Consider the following 18416-nt stretch of genomic DNA (forward strand, 5'->3'; position numbering starts at 1 on the left):
TGCTATCGGGCTTGAGTCACATACCACAAATTTATGTAACCCTTGATAGTTACCAATTCTGACTTGTACTGGATCTGTGATTGGGTTCGTCAGGTGCCTGTTTGCTACTCCCACTACTTGAACTGTTCTCCCTGAGAGTGGCAAATTTGGTACTTCAATGCTCCTAACAGTTGAACGTGTGGCTCCTGTGTCAACCAAGAATGAAACACGATGACCCATAACTCTTCCCTCCACATACGGACCCTTTTGATCAACTTCCAAGGATGCTGCAAGCACACAATTTCCCTCCTCATCTGAACTTTCACTCTCCCATACATTGTTTATTCCATTCTCACTGTGTAGTGGGAACTGTTGCACTGTGTCATTTGTACTCATCACCTGACCTGAGACCTGTGGAGGAACCATCACTTGCTGCTGACTCACTGGTGCCAAAGGTATTTGCATTTGCTGATTAGGTACCATGGGAAACTGCTGTTGCATTGGCTGCATTTGCGTCATCTGCATATGGGGCATCTGCATCTGCTGCGGCTGCATGGGCTGTAATCCCTGCAGCTGATTTATGGTCTGAAAATTTGGGTTTGGACCTCTCAATTTTGGTCCCCTCATTGTCTGGAATGCATTGACATCATTGTTTTGCTGACCAACACCTGCACCTTCCTGCACCACCATCGGGCACTCGCGTTTCCAATGCCCGACGATTCCGCACACGTGACACGGCATCACCCTTTTCATTGCCTGCACACCATTCGGAATCGCAACAGTGTTCAAATCCGGACCATTACTCCCAAAGCCTCCTCTGCCTCTGCCTCTCGCCTGTGGCTGAAACACCATATTTCCCTGCGGCTGCGGCTGCGGTATCTGCTGTTGGAACCCTGGCAACCCTTGCAAACCTGTCTGAGCTGCTTTAAGTTGCATCACCATCACTTTCTCTTTCAACCTTTTCTGTTTCACTTCAATTTCGTCACTACAGTATTTCGCATAATTCAACACCTCATCAATAGGTTTCGACTGCCAACAAATCAAATGCGTCTTTATCATCTGACTTATCTCTGGTCTCAGCCCTTCCACAAATCTAAACACAAAATGAAGCATGTCCCTCGCCTCTATTGTTTCCGTGCCACTGTAGTTCTTGAACGCCTTCAACAACCTCTCATAGTAACCATGAATCGACTCTTTAGCCTCTTGGGCAGTTCGATCAATCTTCTGCCAATCCACATTTTTCGCGGCAACCTTCGTCTTCAAATGCTCAATCACCTTATAGTACAAGCTCATTACCATAGGTGATGGTGCACCCGTATCCCTGTCTCTCTCTGGTTCACTTGTCGGCCAACCTACAGCCCTTTTGCAGTCTTCCCACAAATCTGCCGGAACCACAATCTCAAAGAGGGTGTTCAGGTCTTCCCAAAGACATTTTGCAAGCTTCACAAACCTATCAGTCTGTTGATACCATTCAATCGGTTTCTCTCTCAGTTTGGGAAAATCATCCGTAAAAGACTGAATGTCGCTTCTGTGCCACGGTACATGTATTAACTTTCCCCCTGCTGTCTCCCTCATTGGTAACATGGCTATTGCATCACTACTCTGTGATCTTTTCTCCTTGTGCTCTGGGACACTGTCTTTCTTCTTCTCCTTTTTCTTTGCCCATCTGCTTTCCCATTTGTCTAAGCACCTCCACACTTGTGCACTCTGCAGCAATTCTCTAAGGTGCGTTTTCATGCCTGCTAACCTCATGTGTTCAAAATCTGTGGTCCCAAAATCCAATCTATAGCTCCTGCTCAAGTGTTTTGTCTTGTCTATCTCAACCCCGTTTTTGTCAGCTATTTCTTGCAACCTTCTATGTACCTTGTTCACTTCTCTCGTAATCCTGGGACATAGATACCTCAGCTCTTCTTCCGAGTAGGACTCTAACCTATTCAAACCCATAGTCCATTCCACCAACTCTTCTGCTTCCATGTTCAACCTTACCCTATTCAGATAGTCTTCTCCCTTCCCACTGGCTGAGCTTTGTGTGGAATTCAGACTGTTGAACCACTGTGTTAGCTGTTGCGCATTCAACCCCATCAGTGTAGCATTCACATCGACTGCCATTGATGATTGCGGCAACTTTTCAGTGTTCGATGATAGCGGTATCATCAGTGGGGGACTCGACCTCACCACTGTTGACTGAGCACATATGGGACTAAACTCCATCAAGGACCCAGATCCAGTTGGCTGAGCCACTATCGGAGTTGTCTCTGGAGTGTTTTCTATGCACCTCCTTTCCGTCCCATTCTGCACCACTGATCCTTGACCGCTCATACCTGAGTTAGGCTGAATGTACAAAGGTACAGTAATGGGTAGGGATATTGCATCTGGGTTCTGTCCATTCCCCTGGTTCTGAGGCATGTTCATTCCCACACTATGGGTCATCATTGCCGGCATGCCCGTCTGACTCCCCGTCATCTGAGCATGTGCGGTTCCCCCCTGCATCTGCTTTTGAGGCATCAAAAACTGGGTTGATTCAGCTTGTGCCAATGTTGGGTTGCGGCCATTCTGTACTCCCATTACGGTTTGATCTAGAATCATTCCCGTACTGTTGTCACTGCTGTAGTACCTTGGGACCTGCGGCTAATAATTTTCTGCTGTTTTCAATATAGGCACATCTGGATATATTCTCCTAACCTGCGGTATCTGCGGGGTGAACAGTAAACTCGGGTCCTTAGATCCCGATGGCGTTTCTGAATTCGGATTTTCATTATTCTGTACCGGTGCCGGAGGGGCAGAACTGGTACTTGGACCTTGTTCACTCTCTGCATAAGGTGGTGGACGGTCGTTCAGCAATTGCATGATGAACTCCTCATCCTCTGACTCGTCTTCCTCTCTATCTTTGGAACACCTCCTGTTTGTCTTACAGGTAGCTTTCTTGCCTGTCGCCTCTTCTTCCTTAGCAATTGCGGGAAACAATTTTATCCCCTGCAATATATCTGACCTCCACACCTTCTGTGCATTATCCCACCTAGCGTCCGCTAGTGTCTTTTCTACCTTTCTTATCCTGGTCTCGAACTTCTTTTGCTGTTGCTGTCTAGCCATTAGTTCCCAAATCGCTAGAGCCTCAAACTGTGCTGGCCTTGGGGGTACCTTCATGTCGTACATTGCGAATCTCAAATTCTCTAGGATCCTTATATTGAATGTCCCATGGATCGGGAACGCTACGCTCCCATGTCTCTCTGTCAGCTTGTGCCATTGCTTTAGCCAAAGGCACGGAGCTACCCCCCTTTCCTCCATTACAATGTAAGCTGGTGTCCCTTCGGGTGGCGTCTCCTCTCCTACGCTCGCTTTAATGTAAGACTCCCCCTTCATCGCACTCTTTAATGCTTTCAAAAATTTCATTTTCTCGTCTTTTATTTCGCAAAATTTGTAATCAATAAGTGACTTTAATTCCCGGAATACTCTTCGCTTGCCTTTCCCCTTCCAATCGAGCCCCACGGACTGCGTCCAATCCGTGCGCGACCCTTCTCTGCAACCAACCTATCCCAGCGCGGCTCCTAGTGACGTCACACTCACACACACTGCGGCTGACAAAGCCTCGCGGCTAGTCCTCCTTCACTCAGCTCCTCTCGTAACAACTTCTAGCATGTATCGCGAGCAACCAAATAATAATAAAACAGATCTGTCGGTTTACTACAGGAAGGGTAACACAATCGCTTCAGGACCTTAGGGATTTTTCACTAGCCTCTGCAGTTATTCCATCTTTCTCGGTCCCCACTTTCGCAAGCAAATCTGACCCGCAGACTCTGCTCTCAACTTGTCAGTGATCTATTCTAGTGCACTTAGAATTTGTCAAAGCCCGAAGTCGAAGTTTTCTTTCACTCCCTTAACACACGTACCGACTCGTTGACCACGCCCGGTCAACCTATTAAACCGACCAGACCACAACATAAAACAAGTGTCTCATACACTTTTCAACATACTCCGGAGTCTCTTGACCTCGCAGGGCCCGTCTCAACAACAACAACCACGTGGACCTTTTTCTGCACAAAGCGCCACATGCACATGAAGTTCAACGACTTCCCTACTCTCACACTCGGAGTCGCACCTCCGCTATTCTCTAAAATCCTCGCAACCTTTTCAAACAATCTGCGGCAATAAGCTGTGCAAGCGCAAAACCCTAACTTCACTCATACCGTCACTAGTACCGCCAACGCCGATTTCACACCTCCATTCTCTCCATTCGCAAGCTCCGAGATCCCGGGAAAGTCGCGGGGGACTTAGGGCATCATCATTCTCTCAATCTGTTTTACCCAAGAAAAATCTAATTCAACACCATATACCTCTCGAGTGGGGTCTCAAAGAGCGTAACCGTTACCTCTTGAGCGGGGTCCCAAAGGGCGAAACCGTTACCTCTCGAGCGGGGTCCCAAAGGGCGAAACCATTACCTCTCGAGTGGGGTCCCAAAGGGCGAAACCGTCCTCTGCTACCATCTACTGATAGAGCGTTCCGACCTAATAAATTACCTGTATTTGGACGCTCTTGGGTCGATGAATCTTTTGACCAAGTGGGGCTCTCTTCACCCGAGATTAGTCAATTTAATCAAATCAATAACGAACATAAGCAATGCCCTGATCAACATAACACTTCACAATTAATCCAGAAAACATTTCGGCGAACCATGACCTTCCGGCCATGAATAACCACACCAGTTTATTCAAGGTTAATGAATTTATTTCCCTATATTAACAAAGCTAGCACGATATAAATGTGTCTCAACACCAAATGATATATGTAAATGAACATTAATAGCTGTCCATAACGGCGAAAAAGATGCAATCTATGCAGCATTTGAATAACAATGCATTCGATGATAGCAACGCAAACCACTAAAACTATAATCTGCAATTGTACATTTTCCTTTCATATTTACCAAATTCAATCAGCATTCAAGGAAGTCTTCGTCTCACAGGTACCGGTTTCGATCAGCATGGGACGGGGCAAAGGGGCAGGGTGGACGGGGCAATTGCCTCACAGCGGCAAGATAAAAGGACAAAACTACTACTTCATGCAAAGGGGCAAATCGAAGTTAAAGTCTCTAGGGCGAGAATTACTTAAAGTCTCTTTCTCTCGATTAGAGAAAGCATCAAAGTCTCATTCAAAATGGCGTCGAACATCAATTGGCATCGTAGAAGATGGCAAAATGACGAGGTCGGCAAGATGGGCCATAATGTCTGCAATGGCTAATAATGTCCTCCATGGGTGCAATGGGTAATGGCCGCTTTCTTCTTGTGCACCAGGTTTAAATAAACAACAGTTCAAATCCAGTAGGGTCTTCCATTGGAGGGTTCATAGGTTGACTTCAAATTGTCCAATCAAAAACAACAATTCACAAGCTTCTACCTAGGCATACATTATCCTTGGAGTCGGGAACGTAAGTTGCAACATATTTTACCAATTAACTCACTTTCAGAGCTTCCATTGTCTGCACCTGCAGATTGACCTTGGAGCAAAGAAGAAGATGCCAGGCTGGCACGAAACCTTAAAGATAAGCATGTGAACCGATCTCACTGGAAAAGTACAGCTTCAAGCAAGAATACACGTTTTATTAGCACATTAGAAAAACACGAGCATCTAAACCGTGAGACAAGGCAACTAGGCCGAAGCCTCCACTAAAGTTATGCTAAGTTAAAACATTTCAAACAAGCAAATCATGGCACACGTTTACGGTTATGTCAGATTAGTACAATTCTAATACATCACGTTATATAAAGCACGCTTATAAATGTTGGCGAACTACTCTGAGGGCACATTTGTCCCCGTACAATCTTTATTAGTTCGGTTAAAGTCACACTTGATTATTTCGGCACTACGTTTATGCGCTAATAAATGTAAAACCTTCGTTTCAGCGTCATCACAGCTCAACTGGAGAACCTAATCAGCAGTATGGGGCTAAGGCAGGTAAATGGGAACACAAGATCACACACTCCGTCTGCACCTGGGTTCAAAAGAGGGACCTTTACAAGCCACCTCGATTATATTTTTCTGGACCCAATGCTCTGGCCTTCCCTTATTGACATGCTAGTGATTCCAAGGGCTGATAGTGACCATCAAGCCCTTAGTGCAGAATTCTAAGCCCCCATATTTACAAATAATGTCTTGCCCATGTGGGTAATGGGTAACAACACCAAGATAACTAACAACAAGAAGAATCATAAATGGGAAATGGTGGAGAATGAAATGATGATCCAGACAAAAATCTATTAATGGGTTAAACAGAGTTTGTCCTCCTTGGCTTCTACTCATCCTGCAATGGTTAACTTTGTCCAGTTACATTGCAGTTTGATGAATCGTTTGAAATCTCTCTTTACGGTGGTAAGACGCAGAGGGACCGCCACCTACAAACCAACAGGCTGCTTTTCAAAGGAATGTTGACTGGCAGAGGTTCAGCTTCTAGGCGCACTGAAAAGGGGGAATTTACCAGATATAAAAGATGCTAGAGGCACCTATGAAAAAACAATAAGAGATCCTAGAAAAAGGTGGGAGAGTGGTCAGTGGAATAATCTAACTGCTGCCCTGCAAGAGGGGGATATCAAATTATTTTGGAAATTGGTGACAGACAGGAAAGACCTCCCCCCAATTTTGAGAGCTGCCCGACAATTCAACCTGAACAGAAGGTAACCCATTTTGAAGACCTTTACAGGGGAAAGCACACTGTCAAGGCACTCCAACTATCATTTGAGGGCACTAACAACGACCAATCGAGCAACAAATGTGGCTGCTCTAGTTTCAATCTAGGTGGCTTTACTATGGAGGAAACCTTCCAAGCTCTGAAAACGCTACACAAGGGAAAAGCCCCTGGCCCAGATGGTATTCCGGGAGACATGTATTTGTCACATCCAGAGGTTTGGATACCTTACATGAACACCCTAAGCAATGCTGTTCTGAGGGGAGAGGGTATTCCCCCGTCGTGGCGGGAAGCAACAATAGTCCCAATTTACAAAAAGAGGGACAGAGATTCTCCAGGAAACTACACGCTGATAAGTTTAATTGACATCAGTCAAAAGGTCTTTTGTAAACCAGTTTTAACCAGGTTACATTTGTGGATTAATGAAAATTGGATTCTTGTTGAATGGCAGGCAGGATTCAAGAAAGGGGAGAGCACAGTGGACTAAGTGTTTAGGTTCAGATCATTATGTTGGAAATATTTGGGTTTAAAACGAGATCACTTGTATGTCGCCTTCATTGATTTGAAGGCAGCATTTGATCTAGTCCCACTGGAGCTCCTCTGGAAAGTTCTAGATGGTTATTGTCTGGATAGCGACCTTTTAAGGCTAATAATTTATATGCATGAAGGCACCTTTGCAAGAGTTAGGTGGACCCAGGAGGCGACTTAACTAGCCCAGTTCCCATTGGAAGAGGAGTCAGGCAGGGGTGTGTCCTGGCCCCCACATTGCTTAGTCTTTATATAAATGGCGCAGTGGACCAGCTGGCCGAGTGCAATTATGACGCCTCCAAATTAGATGGGAATCCCTTACCAATTCTTACATTTGCTGATGACACTTTGTTGATATCAAGAACCCCGATGGGACTACAAAATGAACTAGACTCCTTTGTGGCATTCTGTGATAAGAGGGGGCTTGAAATCAACCCAGCGAAATCAAAGTTTATGGCATTAAAACCACACAAATCTTTCAGGGGGAAAATAACTATAGGGGGTGCTCCTATAGAGCAAGTCAGGCAATTAGATTACCTAAGTAGAAGATTAACAGAGAATCTATCTTGGACCCCGCAAATAGAAAAAAAGTTCAGCTACCCTTTATCAGCGGTCTATGGCAATCGGAAGAAAAATCAAGACCTCAACGGCGGGCCCCTTTCTCCAGCCCTTACGGTATACAAGGCTGCAGCACTGACTGCCGCAACCTCTGGTGCGGAACTCTGGGGTCACTGTGACTCGTTTAGACTAACCCTGACTGAAAATAAGTTCTTACACTTATTTTTACATTTATCTGCTAGCACACCCCTTATTCCACTTAGATTTGATTTGGCTCTAAACCAAATACATCTTGTAATTGGACTGAAGCCGTTACTTTTTTTACTTGGGCTCCTATAGGGTAGGTATGTTAGAGCTATTATCTATTGACAAAAAGGTATCAACTTCCTGCCTAAAATATATAAAGGATCTGTGTTACTTGATCAAAATGGAGGAGATACGGAGGTCCACACAGAGTATAACGAGAAGCATGGCACAGCGTGTAAAGCATCTCTACTGGGAGGCAGTATTAATTCAGATCTGGCAAGACCAGACAATCGGCAAAGGAACAGAGCAATTTTTACAGCACAAGTGCTCACCCATGTTTGAACACTACATGGATGGCATATATCCAGCCCAGGCCAAAAACCTGTTTATCAAATTTAGACTAGGGATCTTGCCACTGAGTTCCATCACCTCTATTTGGAAAAAAGACAATGGTGCAACTAGTTTTTGCCTTTTTTGCCTGACTGAAATAGAATCTATAGCTCATTTTAAGTTTTTTTGCCCAAGATATTCAAAGCCCACGAGAAGGTGGATCATTCCCCTTTTCAAGTCCCTCGGCTTCCTGAAACATCAGGAGAATCTTCGCATTCTAAAGAGTGATACAAGCGAAAAGCTAGTGTTTGCAGTTGCTAGCTTTTTACATAGCGCTTGGATTGCGAGATCCAGGGAAACTCTTTATCATGCAGATCCAAATTCTTGCACTGTGGTAACTGGCTGTAAATTGAGATTGTAATAGTGTTTATGTTGCTTTTATTCCCTCTCAACAGCATGCTTAGAATTACCACAATGGTATATAGACGAGGGCTTAGATTATGACATAATGATTACCTGTGCCAAGAAATTAAAGTTATAAAATTAGCTGCCTGCATTTATCCCCAATGGTTTTTTCTTTAAACTATTTTTAAACCTTGTATTAGGTATCTTATGAACTGTGATTTACTTATCTAAGATTTTACGTGTTGCTAATTACATTGTCTCTTTTATGACATTATTTATTTCATAATTTATTGTGTGCACCATGCTTTTATGGCTCTAGCCGAAATAAAGTTAATATTATTATTATTATTACTACAGATATTTGCACTTGGTAAACGTTTTCTCCATCACAACCAAATCTGGTTACAAGATTTATATTATATTAATATCCTGAGTTGTAAACTTGAAATATATTCTTTATTTCACTATCAAATGTTAATATAACTGTTTAAATACTATATTGACTAGGCTCCTCAGTTTCTGTTGGAAGATCTTATTCGGTAAAGTTTGTTTTTTAGCAGTCTCAGCAATGTGTGCAGTCCTTAGTTTTTTAGTCTCATTGATGCTTGGATCAGAAAGAACTTTTGTATATCAGGCAAAAGGAAAACACTTGTTTTAACTATAGTTACAAAATCACAACAGAGAGTACGTGGTTCATTAAATCTAAAGAGGGATAAATCACTGGTGTATCAGTTGTAACACCAGATCCCTCGTGATCCTCTGTTAGAGGTGAGGTATCAGTAAAACAGGTGCTGTGGGGAGTCTGGGGGACACGGAGGGGGAGTTTCCTTTACGGACAAGGTGGTCTCACACACTATATAGTGTCATGCTTCATCATATGACCACCTAGCCCCACCCAGGTAGGACAGTGCCACCTGGGCGGACTCAACCTCACTGTTAAAGGAACAGGAGGGAGTGCGTAAATTGAATCTGGTTCTGGAAATAGAGGGATCCAGCTAAACTAAGGAATAAAAACACCTAAACAGATACCTGTGTAATTATTTAATAAAGGTTCTGTTTGATGTGGTTAAAAAGGTGGAGATTGGGACACCTCTGTGAGAACAAGGACTCACAGGGTCACCTATCTATGAGGAAGGAGCCGACATGTTTCTGCCCTCAGTATTGAGCTCAGGAAAGTCTCGGGGCCTTCATCAGGGCAAAGGATCCCTACTACTCACGCTTGGAGTGTAAATAAGTGCTGTGAAATTTATAAAAAAATATATATAAGGAGTGGGGGGCCTACCTTACCCGGGAGCTACCTGGGAGGGGGCCTGCTGGAGATAAAACAGACCGACAATGAAAATAACACTGTGACACACAGCAAACCACAGCACACGTGAAGTATAAAATCATGCAGCAGACAGAATTACTGGGTGCACAGGGCATACATCATATAATATATAGGCAACAAAACACAACTAAGTGGAGGACGGAGAGAAGGGAATATCTTACCCTGTCCCTAAAGGCTAATGGCCTCTGATGTCCTCGAGAGGGAGTGCCCCCTTAATTTGTCAGACACTAAGGTTCAAGAGCGGGAGAAAGGGGAAAAAACCACAGGTGAGGGTAACAAAATACAGGGAAAAAAAGAAGAGGGGGAAAAAAAGTGGGGGAAAAAAGGGTAGAGGAGGGGGCCGGAGCGGCCTAAGAATGCAAGATACTGTATTTCTAAAAACTCTAAACAAGAGCTTGATCTAAACCAGTTTCCTGAAAGTGTTATGATCCTTCTCAGGTCACGTTTGGAGGTCACTTCCATATCTTAGCCCCTAACATGCCAGAATCTCCTCACCAAACAAGCTGCACTCAGCTGAAGAAGCTGAAACTGATCTTGGGTTACTTGTGTTCCATTTCAGAAAACACTTAATTTGGCAGTTCGAGCTGAACTGAGATTATTTGAAGCATTTGACGAATCGTCTTTTTGTATTCTTTATTGTGACTCACTGAATGTGCTCACTCTGCAACTGAATCCAAGGTGCATCAAACTGAAGGTGCCCAGATTGGCCAGGTTCAGTCTTGGTGTGCTTGTGTTTTTGCTCAAAGAGCATGTAGTTTGGCAATTTGGGCTGATCTGCTCCTATTGGAGCAGGATCAAGGCTGATTGTCATGGGGTTGGGTGTAATCTGAGGTGGCATGATGGGCAAAAAGATGATGGTCTGGAGGTGTGGCCTCGAGTAATTATCAGTTGCTGGGATTAAAGCATACATTTCTGGCAGTGGTCAGCTATTTTGGTGTGTGACATAGATGCGAGATTTCTTGATGATCTGGGTATGGGTCACGTTGCTTTTAAATACTTTTGTGCCAGGTGGCCCAGTCAGCACATATGTTAAGCTCAGTTCAAGTACAAATTGCCAGCACTGGAAGAGCCAGTAGCCTTGCTGTGAGATTGTGTACGTTCTGCCAGTATTGTCAAGGGCAGTCCTGGGGACCTGTGTAGACTGAATTTGCAGTCACGTATAGCATTTCTGCTCTTACTATGTGGTCTTGGTAATTGTTCATATAATAGACTGAATGGTATAGTTCAATTTTAGCTGAATTCATAGCAATTTTAGTGATGTCATATTTCATGGCATGCATATGGACAAAGTAAACCCTCAAGTTCTTGAGAAGTGGAGGGAGTAAGAGGAGGCCTGTCCATCCACAAGGAAAGCTTAGATAATGACACAGAGACACCTGCAAGCAGTAGAGTGGCATATACAGACTAAAGTGGGAAAGATGCAGTGTTTAGCTAAGAATTTGAACGTCTGCTGATGTAACTGAAAACCATTCCTGTAATATTGTTATTTATGGCACCTTATGTTCTTTTCTTTTTTTTTTAATCTTTTCTGTCTGGGCCCACTTTTCTTCCCTTGCAGCACTTACTGATTCTGAGATTATGGCACAGGCTCTAGTCTTTCTTTTTGCTGGATATGAGACCACCAGCACATCTCTCAATCTTTTGTCTTATAACCTGGCGACTCACCCGGAGATACAGAGGCGGTTACAAGAAGAAATCGATAAAGCACTACCTGACAAGGTAAGTCAAAATCTTCTTTTAAAGAGAGAACATGAGATGATTTTGTTTCATAATATAACCTTTCTACAATCATTCCATCATTAGGGGACTATAAACATGCTTCTAAAAATTCCTTAGTAGCCACAGAAAGAAAATAAAAAACTTGAAAGAGAAGGCAAGTGAAGTAATTTCAACGTCAGTTATGTCTCTAAAGAAGTGTGGTTATGGTTGACGCAAGTAAAATAGTTAAATGCTATTGTTGCAAAGTAAAATATCCCTATTTTTAAACTTGCACAATAGGGTAAAAACAGAAAGCCAATATACGTCCAGTGTCCCAAATTGAGAATGTTCACGCCCGCATCGGTGGTCCACCGCTTCATACCATGTTCATCATTTAAATGTTTGCAGCACCTACGTCCATGGGGCATTGCTGGTAGAGGTGGATAATTTAGTGTCAAAAAATATATTTCCAAAAAAGCTATATCTCAAAATTTAGTGCTGGGAGTTGCTAATATTGTTTTTGTTAACAAGCACATTTTTGTCAGAAACCAAATTACATTTTGTAAATAATAAACTTGGTTTTAAAACTCAAACAAATTTGGGAGCAAAATGCAGCAGGGGTGGTGGGACAGATATTGGACCTATTAACAGGCACTGATGAAAACCTGCAGTGCCCTTAGGCTCAAAGCTAAAGCTCTCAATCATGGTCCATTTTATACAGTGTTTATGATGGGCCACAATAAAGAGCTCTGGAGTTGATACTGAAGGCACTGCGAGTTTCTCACAGTGCCTGTCAGTGAGTGAAATGAACTTTAAGTAAAAAAATAAAAAGGTTTCACTTACCTACTGCCTTGGTGCTCCTCTATGTCTTGTTGACAGTCCAGAGCCTCAGCCAACTCCCCTGTACCAATTCAGACACTGCTTTCATGCTGCTCACACAGCATGAGAGAAGCACCAGGATTGGCTGGAGCGGGCTGCCTCGACGTGCTGTCAGGCACTGGAGGCCTATACCTGTTATCCACCCAGCTGTCTAAGACAGCTCGGGCTGGAGAGGTTTAAAGTGCATGTCACTTTGGCCGTCGCAAGACAGTTGGCCAAAGTGACATGCACACTTTAAAATGAAGTGCAGTGCACACCACTTCTCCCTGATGCCAATCAGCAGCAATGCCCTACTCTCAGACTCCACTGCCAGCATGAAAATTAAAATGGTAATAAATTAGTTTTATTACCATTTTGTTTTTCTTGTTTGCTGCACTTGCAGCGGAGGGGTCGATGCTCCTCACCCTAATGGCGGAACTGCCGCTGGCAAAATGTGGAGGAGAAACAGGTTGCATTTTTCACACAATGCAACGTAGATTCAAAACCCGCCTTTTAGTAACTTTGGAAAAATACATTCGCTGAGTAATATTTTCCGCTGCCACAAGTAGGTCTGCAAGCCACAAATTATTTTGGGAGGTAGCTCTTTTAATTAAACGTCTTGGGTTGCCAAATGACAGGGTGCCTGGCCTTAGGTTGGCCTTAGGTTGGCCTGTCAATCTAGGACTATAACTGAGTTTTTTACATTGTAGTTTTGCTGCTTAGTGTAGCTGATGCTACAGTACCGCTTAAATTTGCTTGATTGATTGATTGCAAATTTCTGGGCACCTTATGAATGTCAGAGAACGGACCGCAGAAATTCTTCTGCCCCAGAAATTGCTTGGGATGCTCTGATTGAGTTTAACCTCTTTGATTGCGAGCAACTTTTAGACTACCCGGAGGAGAACGTCCAGTGGAGCTCGTGTCCTTATAAAACTGGAAAACACTTCTGCGTTTTATTTCTGTTTGCAGCTGCTCTTACCTACCAAAGTATTGACCATCAAGTGTTGCATCTTTGTCTTGCTATATTCTTATTCATGTTATTTCTTGTCTATCTGGGTACATTCCCTTATATGCATTTTAGTGTTCAGAGCCTTTTAGATCTTTCAGTACATCAAAATATTATTGACTGGGGTACCTAAATATTTTGGTACATGATAATTTGTTTCAATAGCAGAAGAGGTCCTTATTAATCTTAAGGTATTTGGGCTAACACAGCACTTTTGTGCCCCACACTTGTTGCTCCTCACGCCATGTATCTTGACCTAATTTCTTTTAGCCCGCTCTCTTACATAAATATTGCCTATGATATAGTCAGACCACTTCGTAACTGCAGTTTTGAATATCCACTTGGGTTCAGAAATACAAAAGCTCTCATGATGCGTCTGAAGTATAGTGAAGTTGAGCCTTTGGTGGTGTCATGGTTTGCTTATTCACTTTAATTGTTCTTGTAAATCAAGCATCTTACAAAAACAAAGAAGACTCAGAGCATTCACTTTATTTGTATTCCTGAAAATTCTTTGTAGAAAACATGTAATTAATAAATGCGGCAAAGTTTTATTATTTTCTTCCTAATCATAATGTCCTATTAGTAATATCTTCCATGGCTTTCCCAACTTCACATAATTGTATCATTTCAGACTTCCCTTGGAACTGGGTAGAGATGAAATATGGTTAGGTTGACATCTCACACCAGATCATCATGAAATATGTCTCTTTCCCTACGTATCTTTGGTCTCAGGTGTGTTAGTTTAATGAAAGCAAAACATGACTACAAGGCCCAAAATGCATTACGTTATCAGATCAAAGTCCACAACTGGAAACACTACCTATAAATGACCTGGAGCATGGTGATAGCCCACGATCCATCAACTTTCAAATTATTATTAGGTGAGTCACTATTGTTGCAAAGTATTCCAAATCCAAGCTTTTTCCATACTCTCACATGCTACTTCTAACTCTTATGATGATGGATTCTCCTGGGAGATAATGTGAGGTGTTAAAAAATAATATTCTAGTCCAACATTGTAATATTTTGGGGAAGATCAAAATGATGTTTGTCTGATGTCCTTCACTTTGAAATATGAAACATTGCGGTGGTGATGTGTATAATATTTGGTAATTCTATAAAGTATGTTTGCTGTGTTTACTCAGTATGTCCTCTCTGCATCTGTTTTTAATTATCCTACCATACTGACAAAACCTTGGGGCAGCCTATCTCCGTTGATAATTTAGGTAATCTGAGACTTGCATTGCCTCCAGGAATAGATTACAAAAATGCTACTGTAACCGAGAAATTATACAGCAGTTAGCATTTCAAAAAGTGAAATCGCTGAAGACAATAATGTGTATTGTAGCCTCGGCCACTCACTGCTATAGCCCTGTGTCAAAAAAAAATTAAATAAGCTAATCATGCTTCAGTTCTAATTTTCGGAAAATGCAGTGGAGAACATCCTTTCCAAGTTTTTTGATGAGCTATATCAGAAACTTTATTAATAACTGCACGCGTAGAAATGTGTGTAAGTCATGTAATAAATCCTAATTTGTTTATCTCTACCCAGAAAAAGGCTCACTCTACTAAGTCAAATACTTTCCCTGACTCTACATTTGTTTGTAAGACCCTATTGTCTAAGAATCTTACTCAAATTTCAGAAATACTGCTGTATTAGATAGATTTTTAACTTGGGTTCCAAAGAATCCCTCTGCAATACTTTTGAAGAGTATGAATTCTGGCTAGTAGTTCATTGTAAGAATTTCTCCTAAGAGAGTTTCTGTTTCAACTGAGTCGAATTTGTCAACACTTAGGCAAGGCAGATCTGTTCTGTCTAAATCACTATTTTATCCTGATTTTTCAACTTTTTTTGGAGATTTAAAATGTGGTATGGAACTATCTCTCTACTCCCCAGTTCTCCTGCCTGTTATTATAAATCTTCCCTCATTAATACTTTATGTATTACACAGTCCCATTTGTTTTATTTTACTTGAGTAGTTGCTTATTACATGTCTTTCACCATAAACTGAAAAAGCTGTCACCTCAGCATTTCTATAGCAGATGGAATTTGACTGCCAAACAGTGAACAAGTCTATATGTCTGAGTGGTCACAAATATCTGTGTTCAAACCAACCTAACATGCACATTTTGTGGTTGATCAAAGTGTATCTTGCAGCATTTTGATGTGTTTTATCTCATGTATTCACTTAAGGACAGTGTGCCAGTATGTGTCCACGTACATATGTCTTCAGGGCATCTTAGTAGATCTGTTGTTTGAAAAGTGACTGTGTAGTATTCTGTGATGACCGATTAATTATGTGTTCTGTATTTAAAGTCAGAGAACAATATTCTGTCCATTATCCATGTGAGGTGTGCCTGGTTTCATCTATCCCAGCTCCTACCCGACTAAATATTATTTAATATATTAATTTGCTGCACCAGACACGACAGCACTCAATCTCCTGACCCAGATGATCATGTCAGTGCTAAAGTAATATTGGGGAATTCTGACTATAAAGTTTTTCCTTTTTCAAACAGATAAAGTTCTTTAACAGATATCAGGCAATTTAAAAGTGTTCACCAGTTTATTTATAGAATAGCAGATTTGAGCATACGCAGAGCATTTGAATTGTTTTTGAGGCAGTGATACAGTGCATCTAGTTTGTCATTCATTACAACATTGAAGGCCCCACCTAAAATGAGAATAATTGCAACATAATCTCAGAAAAGATGATGCATCTTCTCAGTAGGCCCATAGATCCTACTTACTGTGATCTGCTTCTCCTTTATTTGTATAACACACAGTCATCAACCTCACATTCTTATTTTATAGCTAGGTCTATGAATGCAAGTTATATCTGGTTACCATAGACATCACACCACCCCCAACTACTGTTCCCTGTATACTGAGGGCATAGATATGCATATATTAATTCATGGTTCAAGAAAGATGGCTGTAGTGGAACTGCACAGTGGATTGAGCTTTGTGCCTTGCTCAAATCAATAAATAGCTCCTTCTTACCTTGTCCTGTTGTGTTCGCTGTGACATTACCAAAACCATGCTAGTATTTAAAATGTGTACCTGACAGCAACAGCACCCTGGGAAGAGAGAGCGAGAGACCATTGGATTTGTCACTGGTTTGTGTACTGCCATAATAGAGTTGTGTGGCAGTTCTTCACCTGTGTGGTTGCCGTTTTAGAATCTGCCCACCCTGGACAGATTGAGGAGATTGCAAGCATGCAGAGCTCTTTGGTGGTATTGGATTAGGTGCTGTTGACACAGCCAGGTGATGCAGTTTAGCAGGAGCAACTGTTACTATCAGCACAGAGATGCGCTGAGACACTGTGGAGGCTGGTGGAGCTGCTGCCAGTGTTGGCCCTTTGGGATTCAATTCTGAAATAAGCTTTAGATGTTATCAATGTTGCATAGACCCCTCTTTCTGTGGTGGTCTGGTGATATGCAGTGTCGGTTCTAGTGCTGGGAGGCCTTCGGGTATCCATGTGCTATATAAGAACTCCAGAATAGCGTAGAATAGAATACAGTACAGACCTTTGCCCTGATACATTTAATAATTGCTGGACTCTTTTGCAATACTCATAATCATTGTAATGCATGTGATATGTAGACAAATAAAGTATAATTAAACAATCATACAATGTAAAATACCAACCATTGTATGTGTGTACTGATTTCAGGGTATGCGGTGGGGCTCTGTGTACACCAACTTTAAGAGAGAAATGTTCTGATGCTTTTGTCAGACTCCAAGCACTCCCACTTACCTGAGTATAGCTCAGTAGGTGGAGGGAGAAACACTATCAGTTTCCTTGTTGTCTGAAAAAGTCATAGTTGAATTCTCTAACAAGTAGAACACCACCTGAGAAAGAGAAGAGCAAAGATAAAGTAAAGTAGAGCATAACAGAATTTTCAGCTTCTTTCTTAACAAAAGGAAGTTTCCAGGCAGAACTGCCTCGGGTATCAATTTACATTGGTTTCAGGTCTGGCTAGGCGAAGGATCTGTAAGTAAGGGAAACTATCAGCCGTGAAAACACTATAGAAAGAAATCAGTGCAAAAGTAGGAACAGCCTGAACTCGAGCCAACCCTGGTCAAGGTATCTGCTAAACACACACAATCTTAACAGAAGGGTAACCCTGCAAGTCTTGTGAGAGGCATACAGCTCTACTAAAACTCTGAGAATGAAGCCATCCAGAGGAAAAAGCAGTGGGCAAAATAATCCTCCACCATATTATTCTGAGGAAGGTGGAAATTCGAAGTGCGAATTCCCATTAAAACTTAGCATTACCTTCAGAAATAGAATGTTTTTTATCACCCAACTTTCAAACAAGCTCTTAGTGTTAATGTAAAAGCACAATAATAAGTCATTTACACAAAAACGGTGTGGTCCTGTGAGAGGCAGAGATTTCTCAACCTCCAGGGGAGGAAATTCATGTCTTGGCCTCTTTTTGTCCTAGACTAATTCTCAAAACTAGGCTAGACCAATTTTAAATACTGCGTACATAATAATACAATTTGCCACGTGACCCCCTCAATACCAAATATACGCAGATCTATTGCAGCTTGGCCAGACGGAAACCAGCACTTTGACTTAAAACTCAGCTTGCCACCTCAGGATTAGCTCAATGAAGCATAACAGAATTGTAGATGTTATTGTATGAGATACCCCTTTACCCACAGAATTAAGCTTATAAAATTGCTTTCCCAACTTGAAAAAAGTCTCAAGCCAATATATCACAGCAAGTAGGACATTTCAGTGTTGTAAACATGCAGCATTAGCACCATAATGTTATCAATGATATGGAG

At 42.1% G+C, this 18416-nt stretch overlaps 1 protein-coding gene across 1 annotated transcript in view; it reads left to right on the forward strand.

The window, feature by feature from the left end:
- The window catches only part of LOC138261218 (cytochrome P450 3A29-like), a 115415-nt gene that overhangs the window by 82013 nt on the left and 14986 nt on the right, over positions 1-18416 (forward strand). Inside the window, exon 10 of the mRNA XM_069209973.1 lies at positions 11611-11771. Within this exon, the coding sequence (XP_069066074.1) occupies positions 11611-11771 (161 nt within the window). The remainder of the gene's footprint in view (positions 1-11610; positions 11772-18416) is intronic.

Source organism: Pleurodeles waltl, chromosome 10 (genome assembly GCF_031143425.1).
Source record: "Pleurodeles waltl isolate 20211129_DDA chromosome 10, aPleWal1.hap1.20221129, whole genome shotgun sequence".
Classification (NCBI taxonomy): domain Eukaryota; kingdom Metazoa; phylum Chordata; class Amphibia; order Caudata; family Salamandridae; genus Pleurodeles; species Pleurodeles waltl.